This window comes from Parasteatoda tepidariorum, chromosome 2 (assembly GCF_982258835.1).
Source record: "Parasteatoda tepidariorum strain Cologne lab strain chromosome 2, Ptep-v5.0, whole genome shotgun sequence".
Taxonomy (NCBI): domain Eukaryota; kingdom Metazoa; phylum Arthropoda; class Arachnida; order Araneae; family Theridiidae; genus Parasteatoda; species Parasteatoda tepidariorum.
The window spans coordinates 25,136,243-25,157,479 of NC_141756.1; the positions used below are offsets into that span (position 1 = coordinate 25,136,243).

General features: G+C 29.8%; 1 protein-coding gene across 1 annotated transcript in view; it reads left to right on the forward strand.

Annotated features, from left to right (window-relative positions):
• LOC107447604 (hemicentin-2-like) overlaps nt 1–21,237 on the forward strand; it is a 410,317-nt gene that overhangs the window by 274,510 nt on the left and 114,570 nt on the right. The window contains exons 5-6 of the mRNA XM_071177281.2: nt 9,787–10,128; nt 13,258–13,536. Of these exons, the coding sequence (XP_071033382.1) occupies nt 9,787–10,128; nt 13,258–13,536 (621 nt within the window). The remainder of the gene's footprint in view (nt 1–9,786; nt 10,129–13,257; nt 13,537–21,237) is intronic.

A 21,237-nucleotide genomic window follows, 5' to 3' on the forward strand; every position in this document is an offset into this window, starting at 1 on the left:
TTTAAAATTGAAATATGGACTATATATTTTTTTTCAATTTTTAAAGATATGATCAGTGATGTTTGCTACTTAATAGATCTATTTGATTAAAAAACGAATTTAACGCACGTTTTTTTATTATTTTTCATTTGTTATGTAAGATAAACTCAATGATTAATACGAGTGTGGTATCATAGGCATACTACGTCACCAAATGAGTTTTCCTATGGATATCAAAAACAACGTGTTTGTTTTGTTTATAGCTATACTTTTAAAACGCGTTTCTGCAAAACTGATAATTTTAAATTAAAATTAATTTTTCTTCAAAAATAATTTATTTATTGAGAAGCAAAATTAATGAGGAAATCAAACAATTCATTCAAAAGATACGTAAAGAAATGCCATACTATTATTGACGCCAATGATGCTTTATTAATTTTGGTAATAATTAGTAATAAATGAAATTAAGCTATGCACTATGAAGTAAGACTAATGGAGAAATGATAATTTTTCGTTTCGGAGAATCGCAAAAAACCTCCATGCTCTTATTTTCGCCTATGATGATTAAGTTTGGTAATACCGATATTACGGTTATTGATGCAGTTTTAATAGGTGCCAAATAAACTAAGATAAGAATGAAGTATTTCATGAGTAAATTTGGCACCGATTTAAACTGCACTGTGCTTTTTTAATAGAAGTCGGTAATATTGATGGGGAAATCGGTTTGTTACGCCCCTTGAAAGGGATAATTAAAGGATAATTTATTGATTATTTACTTTTTTTTATTGTTTTTTTTCCACAACGTAAGAAGAATTAGTATTCAGCTAGAGCAGGGTTTCTCAACCTGTGGCTCATGAACCCCTAAGGGATCCATGAGTTATATTTTGGGGGTCCACTGACTACTCCTAATTTTTAAAACGTTTGGAAGCCTACACATTGCTTGTAAAGCGAGCTATGGCAGCTATTATTCCGTTTGCTACAGTGCATTTTTGCGAAACGAGATTTTCCACACTCGTGACAATAAAAACATAACATCGAAATCCATTGAATGAACATGATATGCACGTTGCTTTGTCGAAAACCATCCCCCAATTCAATTTATTAATTAAGGAAAAGAAGCAGCAACCTTCATATTACTAAATTTTAATTTTAAAATTTTGTATACTATTAAAAAATTAAAATAAAATGTTTTCTAATAATTGATGTTTCTTACAATTATTTCTTTCACTGAGGGGGGGGGTCCGTGACTTCTTAAAAAATTTTAAAAGGGGTCCAATATATCAAAAAGGTTAAGAAACACTGAGCTAGAATATAATAAGAAAAAGTTAAAAGTTTTTTCCACAATTTTGCATGTTATGTTCCCATTATCGTCAGTGATAATGCCCAAATAAATAAAAAGAATTTTTTCCTTGACTTTTCAAAAAGAAAAAAACATGATACAAATATTTATATTAGTTTTACTCACTATTTTCATTTACTGAAGAAATTAATACTAACTACTGATTTATTTAAGTTCGTTTCCTATATTTTTTACTTTATTCCATTTTTCCATACTTTGTCACAGTAAATATTATTTTCACGTTTAAAAAAATTATGAATAATTTTAGAACAAACTGCATTTATTTTTTCTACAATATGATGTTATCCTCAAGCTGCAAATCATTGTAACTTTGGATTCTGACCTAAATCTCAACTTAATTTTAGACAGTTTGATGAGTAATGTTTAAAGTGGGGAATGGAAGTGAAAAATTTCAGAAAATAGATAAGAATGGAAGCAGAATATGCAGTTAACAGATAGAAATAGATACAAAACATGCAAGGAACAGATACAACGATCAGAACAGATGCATAACTTGGAGAGAAATTATAGCAATAGATGCGAAACATGCAGCTTATTGATAGTAACTGAAATAAAACATGTAGAGAACAGATGAAAATCAATGCAGAACACGTGGAGAATAGATATATACAATGGAATAGATGCAGAACATGGAGGGAAGAGATAGAAGTATGCGCAAAACAATGCAGCAAACTAATAAGAACAGGTGCAGAACGTTTAGAGAAAAAGTAGGAAAAAGAAATGCTAGCAATTTTGAAAGTTAAAATGTCTTCTTAAAGCGTAATTTAATGAAATTATTCTCAAGCAATTGCGCAATGGAGTGGAAGAAAAATGAGGAAAAAAACGTAGCTGAAAGAAGAACCTAGGTGAATAGAATTATAAGTTCTTCTTTAGCTAAATAAAGGACTTTTTAGTTCTAATTATGCAGTGTTGGGGAAAGTGAATACCAGTAATTAACCAATTTCATCAGTTTTTTGTTTTACTAACTATCTTTTTCGCCCTACACGAAGTTTAATGGGCTTACATGTGAGACTGGCGGGGAATTTTTAGAGCAAATACCAAGATATTTTGACATACAGAGAAATTTTCAGATCAGTTTTACCAAATGCAACGCATATCAGTCATTCACACAAAATAATTACTTAAAGATTTGTTCTTATATTTTTATTATTTAGCCTAATTATTTTTAAAATATTAAATATATACAGTGAAACCTCTTTGTAACGACCACTCTCTGTTCCGCAGTAAATGGTCGTTAAAATAGGCTGGTCGTTCTTAGAGGTTACCTCTATTACTTCGAAATGTTATCGAAAGTTCGCAAGAGATTTTAATTTTACTCAGTATCATTTTATTGGTGCAGGAAAGCCATTTGTATTGGCCTCATGAAAGTCTGATCGATGAATAAAATTTAACGTTAATAAAAACGGCCAGTACTGATAAAATTATGAGGTAAAGCAAATTGACCAATTATGATTAATAGCACTATTTTAAATAAATAAACAATTATGTTTTTGCTTAAGTTTACATTTACTATTATATCATAAAAGTAAGTTTTCTTTGAAAAATGAGAAGTTTGTTTGTTTGAGATGCTTCGTTTTTTTAAACACCTTTTTAATCTAATTTAACTTTCGACTCTAAAAATAGATCATTGACACCATCGTCTATACTGTACTCTGATTTGAACATTGAATTTTAGATCTATATCAGAGATCGTCAAAAGAAGCTCTCGAAGTCAGAGCCTTATTTGACCTTTCCTGCATCTGGAGCGGAAGTTTGTCCGGTCGCTGGGAGAGGTTTTAATGATCTCTCCTTAAAATTTTCTTCAATGCAAAGTCTTTGGAAACAATTCCATACCACCCAAAAGTGATCGTAAATAGAGGAGGTCGCTACACAGAGGTTGTCTTTACTGGAGGTTTACCTGTGTTCACTATAAAAATGTCTTAACAGAACAAGCAAAATTGTACTATTTTTTTATATTCTTAGACTGAAAGACCTATTGCATTTACCCATCGTATGCAAATACTATATTAAACATTTATAAGCGACCAACGAAGATAATAATAATCATTAGGACTAACTATAACCACAAATTGTCTAGTTAAGGTAAAATATATAACTAGCCTGAAAATGTTACATTTGGAACAATTAATGAAATAACAATAATATGGATGTTTACAAGAAGTTGTATTTTAACAAATACTGCATTTTTTTAAATTGGAATTAGCAAAAATTGGTTCTGTTGTTTTAAAATAGTAAATTATTAATTTTCATTGTTGCAAACAAGCATGCAGAGTCTTATGAGTTACAATAATATCTATATATAATATTATAATCTAAACAATAATGATATAAATGTTTATACATTAGGGAAATAAAAAATATTGTAATATTAATAAATAATGTAATAATGTACTGAGGAAATATTAAGTATTATAAAATATATGAATGCATTGATTAAAGAAAGATAAATGTATATATTAATGATTAAAATATTATTTAATTTATAAAATAATGTATAAAAAATGTATCAGATTTTTAATAAAATAAAAATTTATAATATTGTAACTTCAGTAATATAAATAGATATTATCTTATTTTATAAAATTAATATGGTAAAATACTAGAATAGTCCATCACTTGGCGACTTTTTTTAAAGCTCGCCAAGCTGTTGATTCTTACTGGGCTCAACGTTTTGATTACTTAAAAAAAAATATTTCTTTTAACTGGTATCGCATAAGAAATTTAAAAATTAAATAATAACGGTAATAAATGAAATAACGGTTAAAAAAGGAAATTATAATGATGATTCTAACAACAAGAGATCAGGAGCATAAATGGAGAGAGAAAAAAAAAACCTATTAACTCATTTCTAAGGAAATCCAACTTTCGCGTAGGTACACACATCAAATAACCAATCATGATTTAAGAATTTCGGTGGTGTGATCGGACGTTCATTGACGATCGGTCGTGTTTGGCGAAATTTTAAAAAAATCGCCAAGTGGTGGGCTATTCTAGGATCCACTCATTAATATATTTCATTGTAAATGTGAAAGGCATTTTAAAATGAATTTTTTCTGGAGTAAAAGTTCAAAATCCCCCATGTGAAGTTTGGTGATGGTCCCTCTATTGGCCAATAATTTCACCTTTCACTTTAGAAATAATGGGATGGCGACATCGTCTAAGTTAGAGGACTCCATTGGATATATGAATCACAGTCCGCTTCCTATCTGACCTCCACTTTTATCCAATGGTCATATCGAATGTTCAATCTTTAGACTTTTTTTCTCGTTATATTGAATAATTTAGTTTTGATCAAATAAGCTTCGAACATAAAATTGAATGCGTCCTTAATAAAGTTTAAAGTTACTTTTTTATATCAAAATAAATAAAGCGACATTGTAACAAACTGATAAAAAAATGAGTTTGATTTGAATGAATTTTACTTCATTTCAAATGAATTTCATTTGACAATACGTAATGTATTGTCAAATGAAAATATATTACTATATTTCCTCTTTCTTGGAAAAAGGAAATATTACTATATTCCCTTCTTCTAGGAAAAAAACGCTTTGAGTTTGAAAATATTTTAGCACTTTTTGCACTTCAATAATTGACAATTATTATCAGTTTTTCGGAATTTTTTGGATAATGTGAAAAATTGATGCATGAAAAAAAGGATTTTTTCATGCATGATTTTATGAAAAAGGCGGTTTTTTTCAGCAAAAAAAAAAAAAAAATCTCAAATGCTTTTTTTAGGCCGAAGAATTTTGTAGGGCTTATTTGTTATTTGCTTGCGTATGGTTATTTTTCCATTAGTTAGCACTTAAAGATTAAATTTATTATATTAGCATGACAGAGCCCCGATGAATCAGGGGGTGAAGAGTTCGCCTCCCAGTGAGGTGACGAAAGTTCGAAATTCGTCAACGGTGGCTGGCTGATATAAATTTTGCTTCCGGCACGCACAAATCCCAGTGCTGACCAAAAATATCCTCAGTGGTATAGGCATCACGGTTTAGAATCCCCTTGCTGTTGGGCTAACCATGGGAGATTTTGTGATTTTCCTCTGAACGTAACACAAATGCCAGTTAGTTCCGCCAAAAAGTCCTTCACGATGGCTATTTTGTCCCGATGCTTGATCCAGGAGCTCTCTTGTCTGTTACTATTCTACGCAGTTGAACAATAATAGTCATTAACTCAGAATTAGGTCGGCTGTTATAAAGTAGAAAAAATAAAATCAGCATGATAATAAAAAAAGTGTAAAATGAAAAAGCATTTTAACCTTTTACGCTTGAGAGAAATTAACGGATGTGCTAACCATAGTAAACAACTGCTATAGTAATCGGAAAGCAAAGTTTTAATTTTATTTTATTTAATTTTATTTCAATTTTATTTTAATTTAATTTTGTTTTATTTTATTTCATTTTTATTTATTTTTAATTAATCTATTTATTTTTAATTAATTAATTTATTTTTATTTTATTTCTGTGAATATTGCTGATAATAATTGATAAAAATTTTTACATTCTGTTTGATCATTTTTTAATTGTGTTTTATTTTGTAGGTAGTTAACAATAAAAAATACTTAAGTTTATATATAATCGACAGAGGGCTAAGACCCTTGAACCATACCATATAATGAAACCATATAATTTCCAGGCTAATAAAATTGTACCGAAATCAATGGAAGACTGTGTTAGACTATTCTGTTTTCCTGTTGTATTTTAAGAAAAAAAGTATGAACAAGACTACCAGAATATGGTAAAATTTACAGCGCATCTGACTCCATGGGAACACCAAAAAGCTCGGTAGTTTTTACCGAAGCCCTTCTGTAATCACTTTGAAAAAATTAATAATAAAGTATGGTTCTATAGTATGTGATTAAATATGATAAATGTAGTAAAATTTGGTAAATTCATCATAATACCTTAGAGCATGGCATAAAAACCATTTATTGGGTTAAATTACACATTAAAAGTAAATTTACTTTTCTCGTTTGTTCTTTTTACAAAATGTGTGGTAATAAGAACTGTAATTGCGAAAACCAGAATTTCCGAAAACCGTTATCATATTAACGGAAAAACTGCCAAATGAATGGTCTAAATATCGAGCATTTTAGTTTTATTAAAAAAATTTATTTTTCACTAGAGTTGTCATTATCATACAGTTTTGTGTTCAATAAAACTTAACGTTTAAATTCTTTTCAAATTCGTTGGCAAGAATAGTTAACTGGCTTTTCCAGAAATAGAATAAAATAACTGAAATCAATTTTAAGATTGTGGTTTATCGTAAGCAACCGCAAACATTTTCTTTTTAAATCCAATCAAATAAAAAACATCTCTATTCTTCAAAAGCTTAATTCCGAACTCTTCCTAAAACGTATATTTCGTGATAGTTTTAATAAAAATGTCTTTTTCTGAAGAAATTTGTTCGCTTTATATCTCTCAAAAGGTGGGACACTTGGGACAAAATAAAATGTTATTCTATTGGTTTTTCTTTTTGGAATCTGGAATGAAAAGAAAGAGTAGCTCAATGAAAAAAGCTACGAATAAAAGGAAAAGAAAAGAAAGCTTACCTCAGAACTGATCAATGAAGAAAAAATGTATAGGTGCGAGGTTGTGACATTATCGATAGAATACTAAACCACCCAAACTCATTGACGAAGCACAACATGTTCGAGAAAAGGCAGTTTTATGAATATCGTCTGTTTTTATAGAATGTGTAGCTATTCTTTTTTTCTGTATAAAAATGTCTAAAGCAAGTTAAAGATCTGAGATTTGCAGTAGGTTTTTCGCAAAAAGCAGTTAAAAGTTGATTGAAATTGTAATGTTGCGTTTGAAAGATTAAATTACGTTTCATTTAATTTAGAACATAACTAAAAAATCATTTAGTTTAAATTGGAATATTTTTATTGATATTTAAAACACTTAATTAATAAAGAAATGTAATTTTTTATATTTATCATATACAATAAAAGAAATTTTTATGATTAAACTACCCTTTAAGTTATCGAAATAAGTAATATTAATAATAAAAACTAAAGTGTCATATAAAAAGAACAGGGTAAAATAAATTATATTTAAAAGTCAAGCTTTGATTCGAAGCTTACTAAACTAATGTAAATTCTGCAATATTTTTTCATAAATAAAATAGTTTCTTTAATAGCTCAATATCGAACTTACTTTCTATTCTACTTTTATAAAGTCAACACTCTTTTATACTAACTACACTACTGACTCAAATAACAACCTCAAAAAGTAAGAGTATAATTTCTTAGAATGTTTGCAACAACGTGAATAAATATGTCTCCTAAAGTGAAAAACAGCGTAAAATACTCATCCTTCTAAATGTCTACTTCTATAATGTTTTTAAAAAAATATTGATCCGTAGTCCCATCGATATGAACGAGAGGGCGAAATCATTATGATGGAAAGCTCCCCAGACCATTACTGATCTGTTTTTCGTGTTTCAATGTTAGCCGTTGATACCGGAGATCTATTCTGTTGCCTCTTGGGTGACGAGGTGACAGTAAAACGCCGGTTATCACTTCAAAGCAATTTAGATTCATCTCTTCAAAGGACATTCCTCCGATCTTTAGCTGTCTATGATTCGTGCTTCTTTTCAAATTTCAATCGGATCATCCTATTCTTTAAAAGGAAAGGAGATTTTTTTCAAGAATCTGTGCACACAATCCAATATGCATACAGTCGACGTCTTATGGTGTGTTTACTCAATTTGAGCACATTTTTGGCTACCATCAAATTGCATATTTTATTAGCGCTCTTATTTTAGTAGGCCAGCTACCGAATTTCTTCGGGTTAAAGAGACTCCTCATCTTAGAAGATCATGCCTACTTTTTCCATCCTTCTACTTCTTTACTATGCCATCAAAAGCTTGGAATTCTAAACTCGGTGGCACAAGCAAAATATGAAATTTTTCTAAGATTGTTTAATAATCAGAAGACGAGTGGCCCAGGACGTGTTTTTCCCACTCTCCATGCTGAAACTGATAAAATAATGACTAATTGACCAACAGTTAGTAGACAGAGCCGGCCAATATATATATATATATATATATATATATATATATATATATATATATATATATATATATATATATATATATATATATATATATATATATATTTATATATATATATATTGGCCCTCATTACGATTTACTTTTCTCATTACGATATCTAGCAAGACATTAAATATATCGTGAAATATCAATATTTCTTTACAATATATCGTGATAATAAATTGCCATGGCGTAATGTACACTGCATACATAAGCCATATAATGTAAAATATTTATGTAAAATATCTAATTAATTATATAATTTTTGTACGCCTATAACATTATAACATATAAAATAGAATACGTATGTACAACTTTGATCTTGTTCTGAAAACTATACCTTTTCTCATTGCAATGACATAACATGAAATTAAAACAGCTGATATCACCTGCAGTTCAGGAAGGAGTGAATCTATTCACCATTGTTCTGATGCATAGACTAACATCTGCGTATTCATGTGATTAGAAATTCCATCGAATTCCCGACAGCATTAGTAATACGTGTTCCATCTTCCCTTCTAAATTAGTCTCGAAGACAGATGAATAGTTCTGTCTTCACTGCTTCCAGAATGTAGATTTGCTTCTCATTATATTTAGTGTGTGATATTCCATATTGAGGTATGAATATCTATGCTTTTTCTCCACCACAAAGATAATAGAAAGGGATTGTAATGAAGGGAAAATCTGAAAACTCTTTGGGTCAAACGTATTTCATAATTTATTTCAATATATAAATGTATGCACAAATTTTATACATATCGACAGAAGCATTACGCATTAGAAGCTTTAAGTTTTTGATATCAGTTTAAAATTTATTTCTACCTTCTAATGTGTGAAATGGAAGCCAAGAGAGACATTTAGGTCAAGATTGATCAAAGTCAAATAAATCCATTCTGAAGATTTTATGAAAAAAAATTACTTTTAAGCTTGAGATAATTGGGATTCAATCTCATGGAAAGCTTTAATTTTAAATAGAAATTATACTAAAAGTAAAGCAGAAAAACGTATTTAATTGATTAATTTATACTTTTTTGTTAATCTTTTTCACTCTAAGATATGAACGCTCAAAACTCGCTTAATTTTCATCTTTATGGACGCAACTGTTTCCTAAATGTGTCAAATTGAAGATAAAACTCTTTTTACTTGCTTAAAGATACAGAACTAGTCAAAAGCGTTAGGTTTAATGCAACATATCGATTAACACAAATGATTGAAGAGAAAGTTTGTGATGGAAAATTTTGTCTGATAAGAGTTATTGAATCCAGAAAATCTATTTGCCCTACCCCCTGTTTCATTCCGTCATATTATTTATCACTGTGGTACATTCTTTTCAATGAATAATTTAGACTAACAAGAAGCCGCATTTCAAAATGAATTTTCTTTCTTTTCAGATCCACCATCAGTGAGTGTCCAACCAGTGGGAGGGTTGATAGTCAACGAGAGTGGTGAAGCTGTTTTGACTTGCAATTTCAGCGCCAATCCCCCAAATGTCACTGAAGTCATTTGGTACAAGGACGGTCTACCGCTTCGACAATACATTCCACTTCCTGTGATCACGCCAAAACTTACCAAATCACCGAGTGCCTCTTCAAGTGGAAGCCCATCGTTTGTGCCGAGTCCACAATTGATACTGAGGAGAGTGTCCAGGAAAGATGCTGGCTCCTACGGATGCCACGTCAGGAATGCCTTCGGAAGAGGGAATTCCAGTAACACTCTGGGCTTGGACGTCTTGTGTAAGTACTTGAATTTCGTGTGATTTGATTGATTCCGGAGTACTGGTAAGAAAAGTACCGTATACGGGAAACTTTGGTTTCGATGTGAAATATCTAAACAGAACCAATGTGAAAACATTTAGCGTGCTTTAGTTGATTCTGGAATACTGGTAAGAAAACTACCGCATACGGGAAACTTTGGATTCGATGTTAACTATCTAAGCAGAACCAATGTGAAAAAATTTAGCGTGCTTTGGTTGATTCCGAAGTACTGGTAAGAAAACTACCGCATACGGGATGCTATGTATTCGATGTTAACTATCTAAACAGAATCAATGTGAAAAAATTTAGCGTGCTTTGGTTGATTCCGAAGTACTGGTAAGAAAACTACCGCATACGGGAAACTTTGGATTCGATGTTAACTAACTAAGCAGAATCAATGTGAAAAAATTTAGCGTGCTTTGGTTGATTCCGAAGTACTGGTAAGAAAACTACCGCATACGGGAAACTTTGAATTCAGGATTAACTATTTAAACAGAACCAATGTGAGAGAATTTGGTGTGATTTAGTTGATTCCAGAGCACTGATAAGAAAAGTACCCTATAAAAGAAATTTTAGTTGCGAGGTTAACTATCTACTCAGAAACAAAACACTCGCAAAGCCAATATTTTTTTCTGAATTTGTTAATGGGTATACGGATACAAATTTTTGTTAATTCAAAAATGTTATTCTTGGTGATGTAGTTAGTTGCTGTCTGTGCAATTCTGTTGCATATTTTAACAAGACCTGTAAAACATGTTATTGGCAATATTATACATAAAACAAAGTTATTAATTCAAAATTTACGGATTGTGTTTAGGTTTTTAAACATTGTTATGATTTTGCTTTAGTTCAAAGTATAAGAAAGGAAATTATCAGTGAAAAATATATTAACCATTATTTAAAATGCATTCTTGAATTTCTAATGAACATTTCTTGAAAAAAATAAAAATTGCAAACTTTGTTAAACCTATTGCTAATTTGTACAAATAAAAAATGCAACTAATGTTAAATAAAGTCGGTTCCTTCTTCATTAAACAGTCAGTTTTACAAAATTCCATTTATATAATTGACTCACAAAATATTTTGAAACTTGCTTTCAATTTACCTAATGGCTCTTTGCACAGAGTATACCATTTCTCGAATTTTCATTGCCTACACTTTACTAATAACATCGACAAACAACACGGTTGTTGTACGTTCTCGTTCTCAGAACTTATGAAATTCTACAAATTTGTCGACCACTTTAGAAGTCAGTCTAAAACAAACGAGTAAATTCGAGTTAACTGCAGTTGTGGGTGATTAAATTTCGAATTTGGTTGGCGGTAGGAGCTGGAAAACGTGCCGTTGTTATACTAAACTCAAAATGTCAAGTTTTCTCCAAATTTCCGAACGAAACGAAATAGACTCGTGAGACTAGAATGATGTATTTTAAAATTATCTCACGAGAAAATAGATTTGACACGTTCATAAATTGTGAATAGGAAAATTTCATTGAATCAAAAAACTTTTAAAGTATTGCACTTAATCCAAAGTAAACATCTCATTTAACCTAATTTGTGGTGTATAATTATTTTTGCTTGATAAAATTCGGACTTATTTGTAATAATTTGTGACTGTGTGATAATTTTAGTAAAAAATTGCTAAAATAAAATATATTACTTATCATATGATCTTTGGTCACCGTGATTCATTGATTTCACACTTAACTTTCGATTACATTTACAGAAGAATCGTTGCAAAACTGAATTATAAAACCTGGCAAATTTATGCCAATCTTAATAAGTTACTAAATTGAATCATATTTCCGTTCAAATTGAACTATAGTATGGCCATTGTGGTTTATTAATTTCATGCTTATTCTGAATTTCTTGCTGTGAAAAAACACTGCAGTGTTGAACCATAAATAGGTACCTTAAATTATTTCATGCTTAATTGTCAATTATTCCTTTAAAAAAATGGGTGCAATATGTGAATCAAATAAAATGTATTTACTTGGTACCCTATTCCTCGTTCGAGATGTAATCGTACGCATTTAGGGGTGCCTGATTCTCTTCGAGAGGCTTAAATCTACTTCTGTTTATAGAAATTATTCTAATTTTATGCTATTTTTTGTTTTCTAATAGTTGTTGAAAGGAACTGTATTCAAATAGGCTCGTAAATGGCTGATTTATCGTAACTAATGACGTGGAGTGTTAGTAATTTTAATCACTAAATATATGAATGACTACAAAACAGCGATTTCTGAACCTTTTTGAATACAATTGTCAAGTTGGTCACTAAATCATTAAATAACGATAAAACTATTTCTGAGCCCATCTGAATATACACTACTCAAGTTAGTTGCCAAATCATTGGGTAACAACAAAATAACTTATGTAGTTATTTTGTTAGTTAATTAAAGGCAATTTGTGACAGTATTTGTTAACATAATATTAAGCATAAAAAATGTAATTTGTTTAAATAAAATTACTAATTCAAAGCAGCACTAACAGGAAAATCATAATAGAAAAATTCTTCTAGCTGCGTACAATACCATTTTTGGCCATGAACTTCTACAAAACTCTCAATCTTTACGTCCAATTTCTCCTTCAACCTCGTAACAACTTTTCTGAATCACTCTGCTTCAGAGCAAAACATAATTTTGGTCAATCTATGACTTTATTATATGGCATCTCTCGCATTCTATAAAATCATTCTTATGTAGGAGCACCATCCCACTTACACTCTTGGATGATAAAACTTCATTATATGGTATCTCACAGAAACATCAACACATTGGGAGATTGATTTCCATAGATCCACCATCCGCAAGAGTGAGTGTCGTCCCAATAACACTCAATGATGCGATGCCCTACAATTTCCTTATCTGGTATCTGATGCATTTATATTGATTTCCATAGACCCACCATCCGTGAGTGTGAGTGTCGTCCCAATAACTCTCATGGATGAAATGCCCTATAACTTCCTTATGTGGTAACTCCTGCATTTATACCGATTACCATAAATCCACCATCCGTGAGTGTGAGTGTCGTCCCAATAACACTCGCGGATGAGATGCCCTATAACTTCCTTATCTGGTATCTGATGCATTTATATTGATTTCCATAGATCCACCATCAGTGAGTGTGAGTGTTGTCCCAGAAGTTGCAGCCGAGATGACAGAGGCAGTTTTGTCGTGCAATCCTATTGATGGCAATCCTGCTATGCTGATGGCTGTCAGATGGTATCACAATGACTTGCCCATTTTTGGTGACCACGCAGAAACAGAGAGGAACGAACTCACACTCAAGAATCTGACAAGAGACGAGAGTGGCAATTATACATGCAGGGGGCTTAACACTGCCGGCTGGAGTTCAGATTCAGAAGCAAAATATTTGGATATTCACTGTGAGTAATATTTGTATTTAAAATTTATACCTTAAATTTATACCTTGTCGGTCTTAAGCCGAGAAATGTTAAAAAAAATAACTTTGGAACAGCGTTCAACTCGTTTGGTCAGTTTAGCTATTGTTTGAAATGAGCATTGATTTAAAAAACATTATAATGGTGTGCTTGACTTTAACGTTAGCACAACTATCTTAAGACTAAGTCAATTATTTGTATCCGTGGAGATATTTCACATATATTGGTCCAAGCTGTGCTGACTCAGGGAATAGAGCACTCGCTACCCGTGTTGGTGTGCCTTGTTCGAAAACACCGCGATGACTTGTCGCTATGAATTATGCTTCCAGCTCGCATTGACCACAGTGCTAAAGTCAAATATCTTCTGTGGTAGGCGGATCATGGTTTAAAGCTCCTTTGCCGTTAGGCTAACTATGATTTTCAGAGAGAGATATTCGTTGTTTTCCTCTCCATTCAAAGACAACTGTAGATTAGTTCCATCATAAGTCCTTCACAAAGAGTAAGTCTAATTTCCCACAAATTTTCTAATTTTTGATTTACTTTATTTGCATAATAAAAATAAATGTTTGAATTTTGTAAGCGGTACCACCACATTATCTCGAAATTATTATAAATATGTATTAAAAATTATTCTTAAATTTTATTCTTTCATTCATTCATTAAAAAAAAACACACACATTTTAGTACTTCTTATAACGCTACTTTTTCAGAAGCAGATAAATAAGAATTAATAGATTTTCAGAATAGCTAAAAATTGCTATAATAGTTGTCGAAATAAAATGTGGAGATATGTGTGATTATGTCAGAAATACAGGAGAATCAGCAGCAGCATCATTTAGAGCTATAATGGACGGTAGGAAAATTGTCCTGTAGACTGTGTACAGCTGCATAATAGGTTCAGATGAGAGTATTTAAAATAAAAGTCCTGGTAAAGAGTGATGGGTCCAAAGCAGAAAAGCGTGCAGTTGAAAAATTTTCAGTGAAGATAATGCACAAGTGTCACAAGTGATAACTATTTGGTTACCTCTTTCTTCATTTATTCATAAATTTTATACATATCCATGATTTATATTTTGTATATTTCATCATATATATTCATTATTTGGATAAATTTGAGCTCATAGTATTTGCTTGTGATGCACTTGGCATCGCCATTCATGAAAATGTTTACATTTTTTGCTTATAGCTATTCGACCTGGACAATGGTCACCTTCAACGGAACAATTCGAATAAAAATGCCCGCTTTATCGACATATTGCCTCTAAAATGCATACTTTACGCGGTTTTCCGTTCTGGATTCAGTACACTTTGAAACGACTCTACATCCATTTTAAATGCTCTTATAAGAAATGGTTAATAATGTCTATGCAACATGCGGTCCGGATCTCACCGACCACACTGCTGATTTAAAATATCCTCAGTAGAAGATGGATCATGGATAAGAGTCCCCTTGTAGTCAGGCTAACAGTGGAATTTTTTCGTGATTTTCCTCTCCATGTAACGCCAAGGTCGGTTAGGTGCATCAAAAAGTCCTCCACGAAAACAGAATTTTTCCCCATACTTGATGCAGGAGATCTCTTGCCTTCTGGATTGGGTTCAAAATTACAAGGCTATGGAGTTGAACGTTAGTAGTTGTAAACCCAAAATTGGGTCGACTACTCAACGACGGTTATAAAATAAAATAAACACTTACATTAAAAATAAATCTATAATTTTCAGAAAAACACTCTTTTTTTATATATATATTTTTTAATTTTCAATTATCAATGGCCTTCATGTTTTTGGAAGTGTTTTCTTTTCTGCTTCTCAATTTTCAAGAGTTCCCTAAAGCAATCATTAACATAATTTAAAAATTATTCTCAAATAGATAGGGATAAACACTCTCTTAGAAAATTCTGTAATATTTTCCCAATTTATGAAGTCAAAAACTAAAACATATTAAAAAGCTGTCAGGAAATTACATCTGCAGTCTGCATTCTGATATTAAAATTTATTTTCTCGAGATTAAAAACAAATTTATAAATTTAAATTTTGGAGATATGATAATTACTTCAAGAGATTATGTTTAAGAAACTTGTGTAAGCAAAAGATTTAGAAGCATCAGTTTTTAATGTATTTTAAGAGAAAGGAATTAATGAGAAACGAAACAAAAAAAAACTTGCTTGTTATTTTGCAACAAATATTGCTCAGAGATTAAATGTTAATACCCGTATCTAATTTATTTCTCAATAATTGGATATCGTTGTTATGTTTCTTCAATTTCCTTTAATTGTGAAGCGACTAATATAATTTAAATATATTTTGATTACAGCAGTTTCTTACGTTAAATATATTCTTTTATTTTATTAAAATATTTATCAGTGAGTTTTAAGCAAATATTATTCATTTTAAATCAGATTTAACGACTATATATGTCCCTCATTAGTTGTAATTACTTTATTTAGTGGGATTATTATTTTCTCGAAAAAGGAAAAAAAAATTGATAGTACGCTGGAATATTTTTGTAATTTTAGTGTTAATTATAATTAAGAAATGTTTCACTTTGTGTTCGAATATTATCAGTTTAAAAAGTAATTTTTAATGAATTAAGAAAATAAATGTTATATAGCATGACATTCTAGCATTAGTCGCTTGTTATCAAAACGATTTTCTACGCATTGGTTTGTCAACAAGGAATTTTCAAGTAATAATTCGTTTTGTAAAATTTGCACAGTTGGAAAATAACAGCTGTTTTTTTATCAAGTAATGCCCTGAAATTATCTTGCTATGTTTTATTTTAAAAAAAATACAGAAATTTAGATAGGAAAGGGAAGTTATCCTGAAATCTACCATTTTTATTTAGATCATTTTTTCGAAGAAATTGAATTGGCATTTTCCTATTTAAGATATTAAGTTTATATTGGATTGTTAATGCATTTTAAAAATAATCTGTATCATTTCGCAAAAAGTACTTTCTTAAAAATTTTTTTAATTCTCTTCGATTAAAAATTTATTAAAATTGATAATGAGAAAACGATTTGAATTTATAATGCTTTTATAATTATTGTAGAATTCCACTCAATGTTAGAGCATATAAATAGCCAACATGTTTTCTTTTTCTTTTTCTTTTTTTTTTTTACTATTTCTCTTTTCAGTGGGTTACAAAAGAGTAACTCTATCCTAAGCGGTCTTAGCGCCATGTTAGAATAAATCGTTTTCTCTAATTATTTTAAATTGAATTTTTTATGTTCGTTTGGTTATTACTTTATTATAGCTCCATGAAATAGGGAGATTTTAAATTTTGGGGGATATCGTGTACTAACAAAGACAGAAGTACATTTTGGAAAGTAAACTACAATTTATATTAGATGTTTTATTTTCCATTATTTTTCTTGTTCTTAAGTTTATTTCAATGATGAATAAAATACATATTTATATAGAAGACATGCATCATTATTCCTTTTAAACTGAAAAAAAAAATTATAAAATGTGTTATTAATGTAACTTGTAAATTTTTTCCCTTGTTCATAATATAATTTATTATATGACCGAAAGCAATATCTGGTCTTAAATAAAAATACAACCGAAGCAATTTTTATCTGGAATAAAACTGAAATCGAAGATAAATGATTCGAATACTATAGGAAATTTTTATATTCTTACATAAATGAGCAATATAAAAATATTTCGAAATATTAACATAAATCTATACAATCCTTTCTTTGTTTAATATTTTATATTAAAATGAAGCAATAAAAAAAGCAAATTTAAAACTAATTACACACAGAGAAGTATATCATTCCTTCATGCAATATCTATAATCATAGTTCATGATGTAATTGTGCATAAATAAGCAAAAACATGTATTGGATCCTAAATTATAAACCATAGAGCGTCAACTATTCAAATCTACTGTATCTACCAACAGTTTCGTTGAAGTTTGCAAGTGTTTGCAAGGCTAGGAATAACTTCTAGAAAAGTTTCGTGTTTATATCTGAGGGGATTTTCTTTGAAGATTATGGCTCATAATTTTACATTAAGATTTATAGTTTAGGTGAATTGATGCATAATTGTAAAATTTGATGTATTTCAGAATAAATCAGTGACAAAAAATTTGATCTGATAAGCAAAAAAAATTGAGAAGACAATAGTTTCTGAGGGACTTGTTTTAGCAGATAATATAAGTACTTAAAACTATTACTTACAAATGCATAAATTAAAGTGAAAGTAATAACTTTAATACATTACATTATTTTATTTATTTACAATACAATTAATTCTATACAATTGTTGAATTCCTTACTTCTGAAACTCGATGTTCTAAAAAATTGTTAATATTTTGTAAAACAGTTTATGCTCGCAAATTGTTCATATTAAGAAACTGTTAATACTAGCAAAATGCTTATTAATTTCTATGTTTAGATCAAATTTGATTTAATAATAAATAATTTAAATTAAAAGAAAATAATTTAGAATTTATTGGCCCATTCGTTCTCCAAAAATTACCTAGCAACAAGTTCAGATTTTTTCAAAAATACTATATTTAAATAAATTATTTCCACAAATGATGCATGATATTCAAAGTTTCATGAAAAACTTTATATTTATCTAATATTCGTATGTCCCCTAAAAAAAGTTTAAGCAGCTCTCTTTCTTGGCAAAAATAAATAATTCATTCCTTTCTCCCAATAAAAATGCAATTGATATTGCAAAATCCACCATGCTTCTTTAAATATAATATTCCTGAATTTCTAATAAAATATAAGAATTATACTTTAAAAATCAATAAAATATAAGAGATTTTATTAAATCATAGCATTTATTATTCACTAAAATGTCGCCTTAACATCTACATTTGCGCAATGCGAAAACAGAAAAAGAAAACAAAAGAAACTTATGATCTAATTATTTGATGAAACTTTAGGTACTGTTGTGCAGTCATAATAATTTGTCGAACTAACTATAAATATACTCAAATATTTATGCCAGATAAGTTTTCAGTTACAGAAAAGATCCCAGTCACTGTCAAAAGTCACAGATGTTACGCAGAAAAGTATTTTTCTTGAATAGGCTTATTTTTTTCGTTAACAGATTTGGATCCTTGATCCCCAAAATACGGAGAATATTCCTAATACAGAAAAGATGGCCATAACATGTACATGGTTTTTGTATTTAAATTTGCATTCTTCAAGTTGATTTTTTGTGCGATTTCACGATTAGTACGATTTTTTTTCAGTCTTTATTAAATTCTAGAGGGAAAAATAATGAATAATTAAGGAACAAATTACGGATTCAGTTATTTTCAGATATAAAAGTATCTGAATTTGCAATTGAGTGCAATTTTTTCTATCAATTTGAATAAAAACTTTCAGATTAACTATGGAGAAAGCAATAAGTTATATTAACTTTAAGAGTATTAAGGTTTCAACCGTTGTTCTAAATACATTATAGGATTTCTTTTTTTTTTTTTTTTTTTTTTTTGAAACTGCGACTAATACCTGTAATTGGAAGAAAAATTAAATTTAAAAATATTAAATGAATATAAGGATAGTAAAGTAATAATGTTAAACAATATTAAATATTACAAATGTTAAGAAATAGCAGAGTGGTCTGGGTTTAAACTAGCGCCATCGACAATGATATAATTAAAAATTTGATTGTGCAATGGGACACTTGCAAGTGATGTAGTGAGGGTATCTTGATCCCTATCGGTTGTTGAAACATAGTATTTGTTTACGTTATAAACTGGTCTTTCCATTCTATTTCGAGTAAGATAAGCCCGTCAAGAATTAATTCTTTTAAATGAAACATTCTATATTCTTTCACAAAGATTTCGATTCTTTCATTATATATTTCTTACTTAACTTAAAGACAAACACGAAGCCATGTAGAGCATAAACTAATTATGCATCGAAATTGCCAGGTTAACAAAACAAAAATATATCACGGTTAAAATAAAATACAAATAATAAATCTGAGTTAAGTAAAAGACGTAGACGAGGAAGAATTATATTTCAACAAATTCAATAAGTGATACGGAGCTGTGTTTAATGAATTTCTCATTAATTCATCTTCTAACTTATGTGAAGAAACTTAGCTCATCTTTAACACTTCATCAGCCGGCACCGATGTCATAAGTCATATGTGTGGGTATTCGTGATCTTCTTCTTAATACAATTAAAAGAACATGTTCATTTATTCAACCACATTTTTAAATATATCCAAAACAATTCACAACATCTTCAAACTTAAACCAGTCTCACTCTTTTTAAAAAATAATTTTTTTTTCATGTTTTTTACTTTGGTGATGTTGATGTATGTTATATTGTTTTCTTTATTATTTATCGTGGTTTTATTAGCCTCGTTAAACCTTATTCTTAAAGTCCTGACAAAAAATATTAACATTACTGTCGGAAAAAATCTGTCTGAATCTTTCTGACTGTCTGATGATCTCTCTCTGTTTTTCTGTATCATTTTTTAGCTCAAAATATCGTCTACCTTAATTAAAGTCTGTTCTTCAAACCAATAAAAAAGTTTCTTAGAAAACTTGATCATTAGATCTAAAGTTTTTCAGAGTATTACGTTTCTTTTTTTTTCATTGTTATCATTTGCTCAATATACTACTTCGCTTTTTTAAGATCATGTAGTTGAGGAGAGCGTTGTACCTTAGGACAGTTGCATCTTGGGACGAACAGCATAGCTTTGTCATCAATTGGCGACTAATAAAAGTTACCTGAATTACATAGTTGTTCCCTTAATCACCAAAAGTTAGGGAAGAATAACTAGCAACTTTAGAGTGAGATTAGCGGGATTTAGAAAATAAAAGGGAAAAAATGCATCGACAAGTAAATTAGCATTATTTCATTTTTTTTATCTACATATTCTTAATTGATTAGGGTTAAAAATCAAGATAGCAGAGATGCCAACTGCTCCGGACGCGACAAAATAATTAAAAAAAAACGGTAAGTAACTGCAAAGTAAATTTTGCAAATATTTGACTATTTTTGCTTCCTTTTTAAAAGGTATAGCATGACATAAGTTCTATAAAGTGGTGAATTATATAAGCCTACGAATTATTTAGAAATTGTGGCGGATAAAAATCGACTAAATTGAATTTATTAAATCAAGAATCACAATTGATAAACTATCACTTTAAAATATATATTTGCTGTCCGGAGCAAGTAGGCATCTCTGAGATAGCATATTGAACTTTTAATTATGTTCTACTTAATAGTATGGTTAGTTAATCTGAACAACTAACCACGAATATTTTTACAGGGCATGCTTTTGTTTTATTCAATTTTTTGTACCTTGGGACTAAATTGTTAAAATGGAACGAACCTGTTAAATCAGGATAAAATATCTTTTTTTAAAGAAATGAAACTATACATAAAATAGATGAAGAAGAAAAAATATGTAAATGGCCTCCACTCTCAGTAACAGGGTTTTCAGAGCAACAACAGCAATCACTCAAGCTTCCTGTGAAATTCAGTGCATATGACATGCCCTTGGACTATTCTAAAGCTAAAGAAGCCTTTTTTTATGTTTTCTATTATGTTTTGTATTTTATATTCATTAAATAAGATTTATTTGCTATATTTTATTTATTTTTAATTTAGTACCAGGGTACAACAAACACTCTGTATCCCTAGTTACAACTTAGTGTTGTACTTTGGGATTGTTATACCTTTTGCAAGGTTGTAAAAA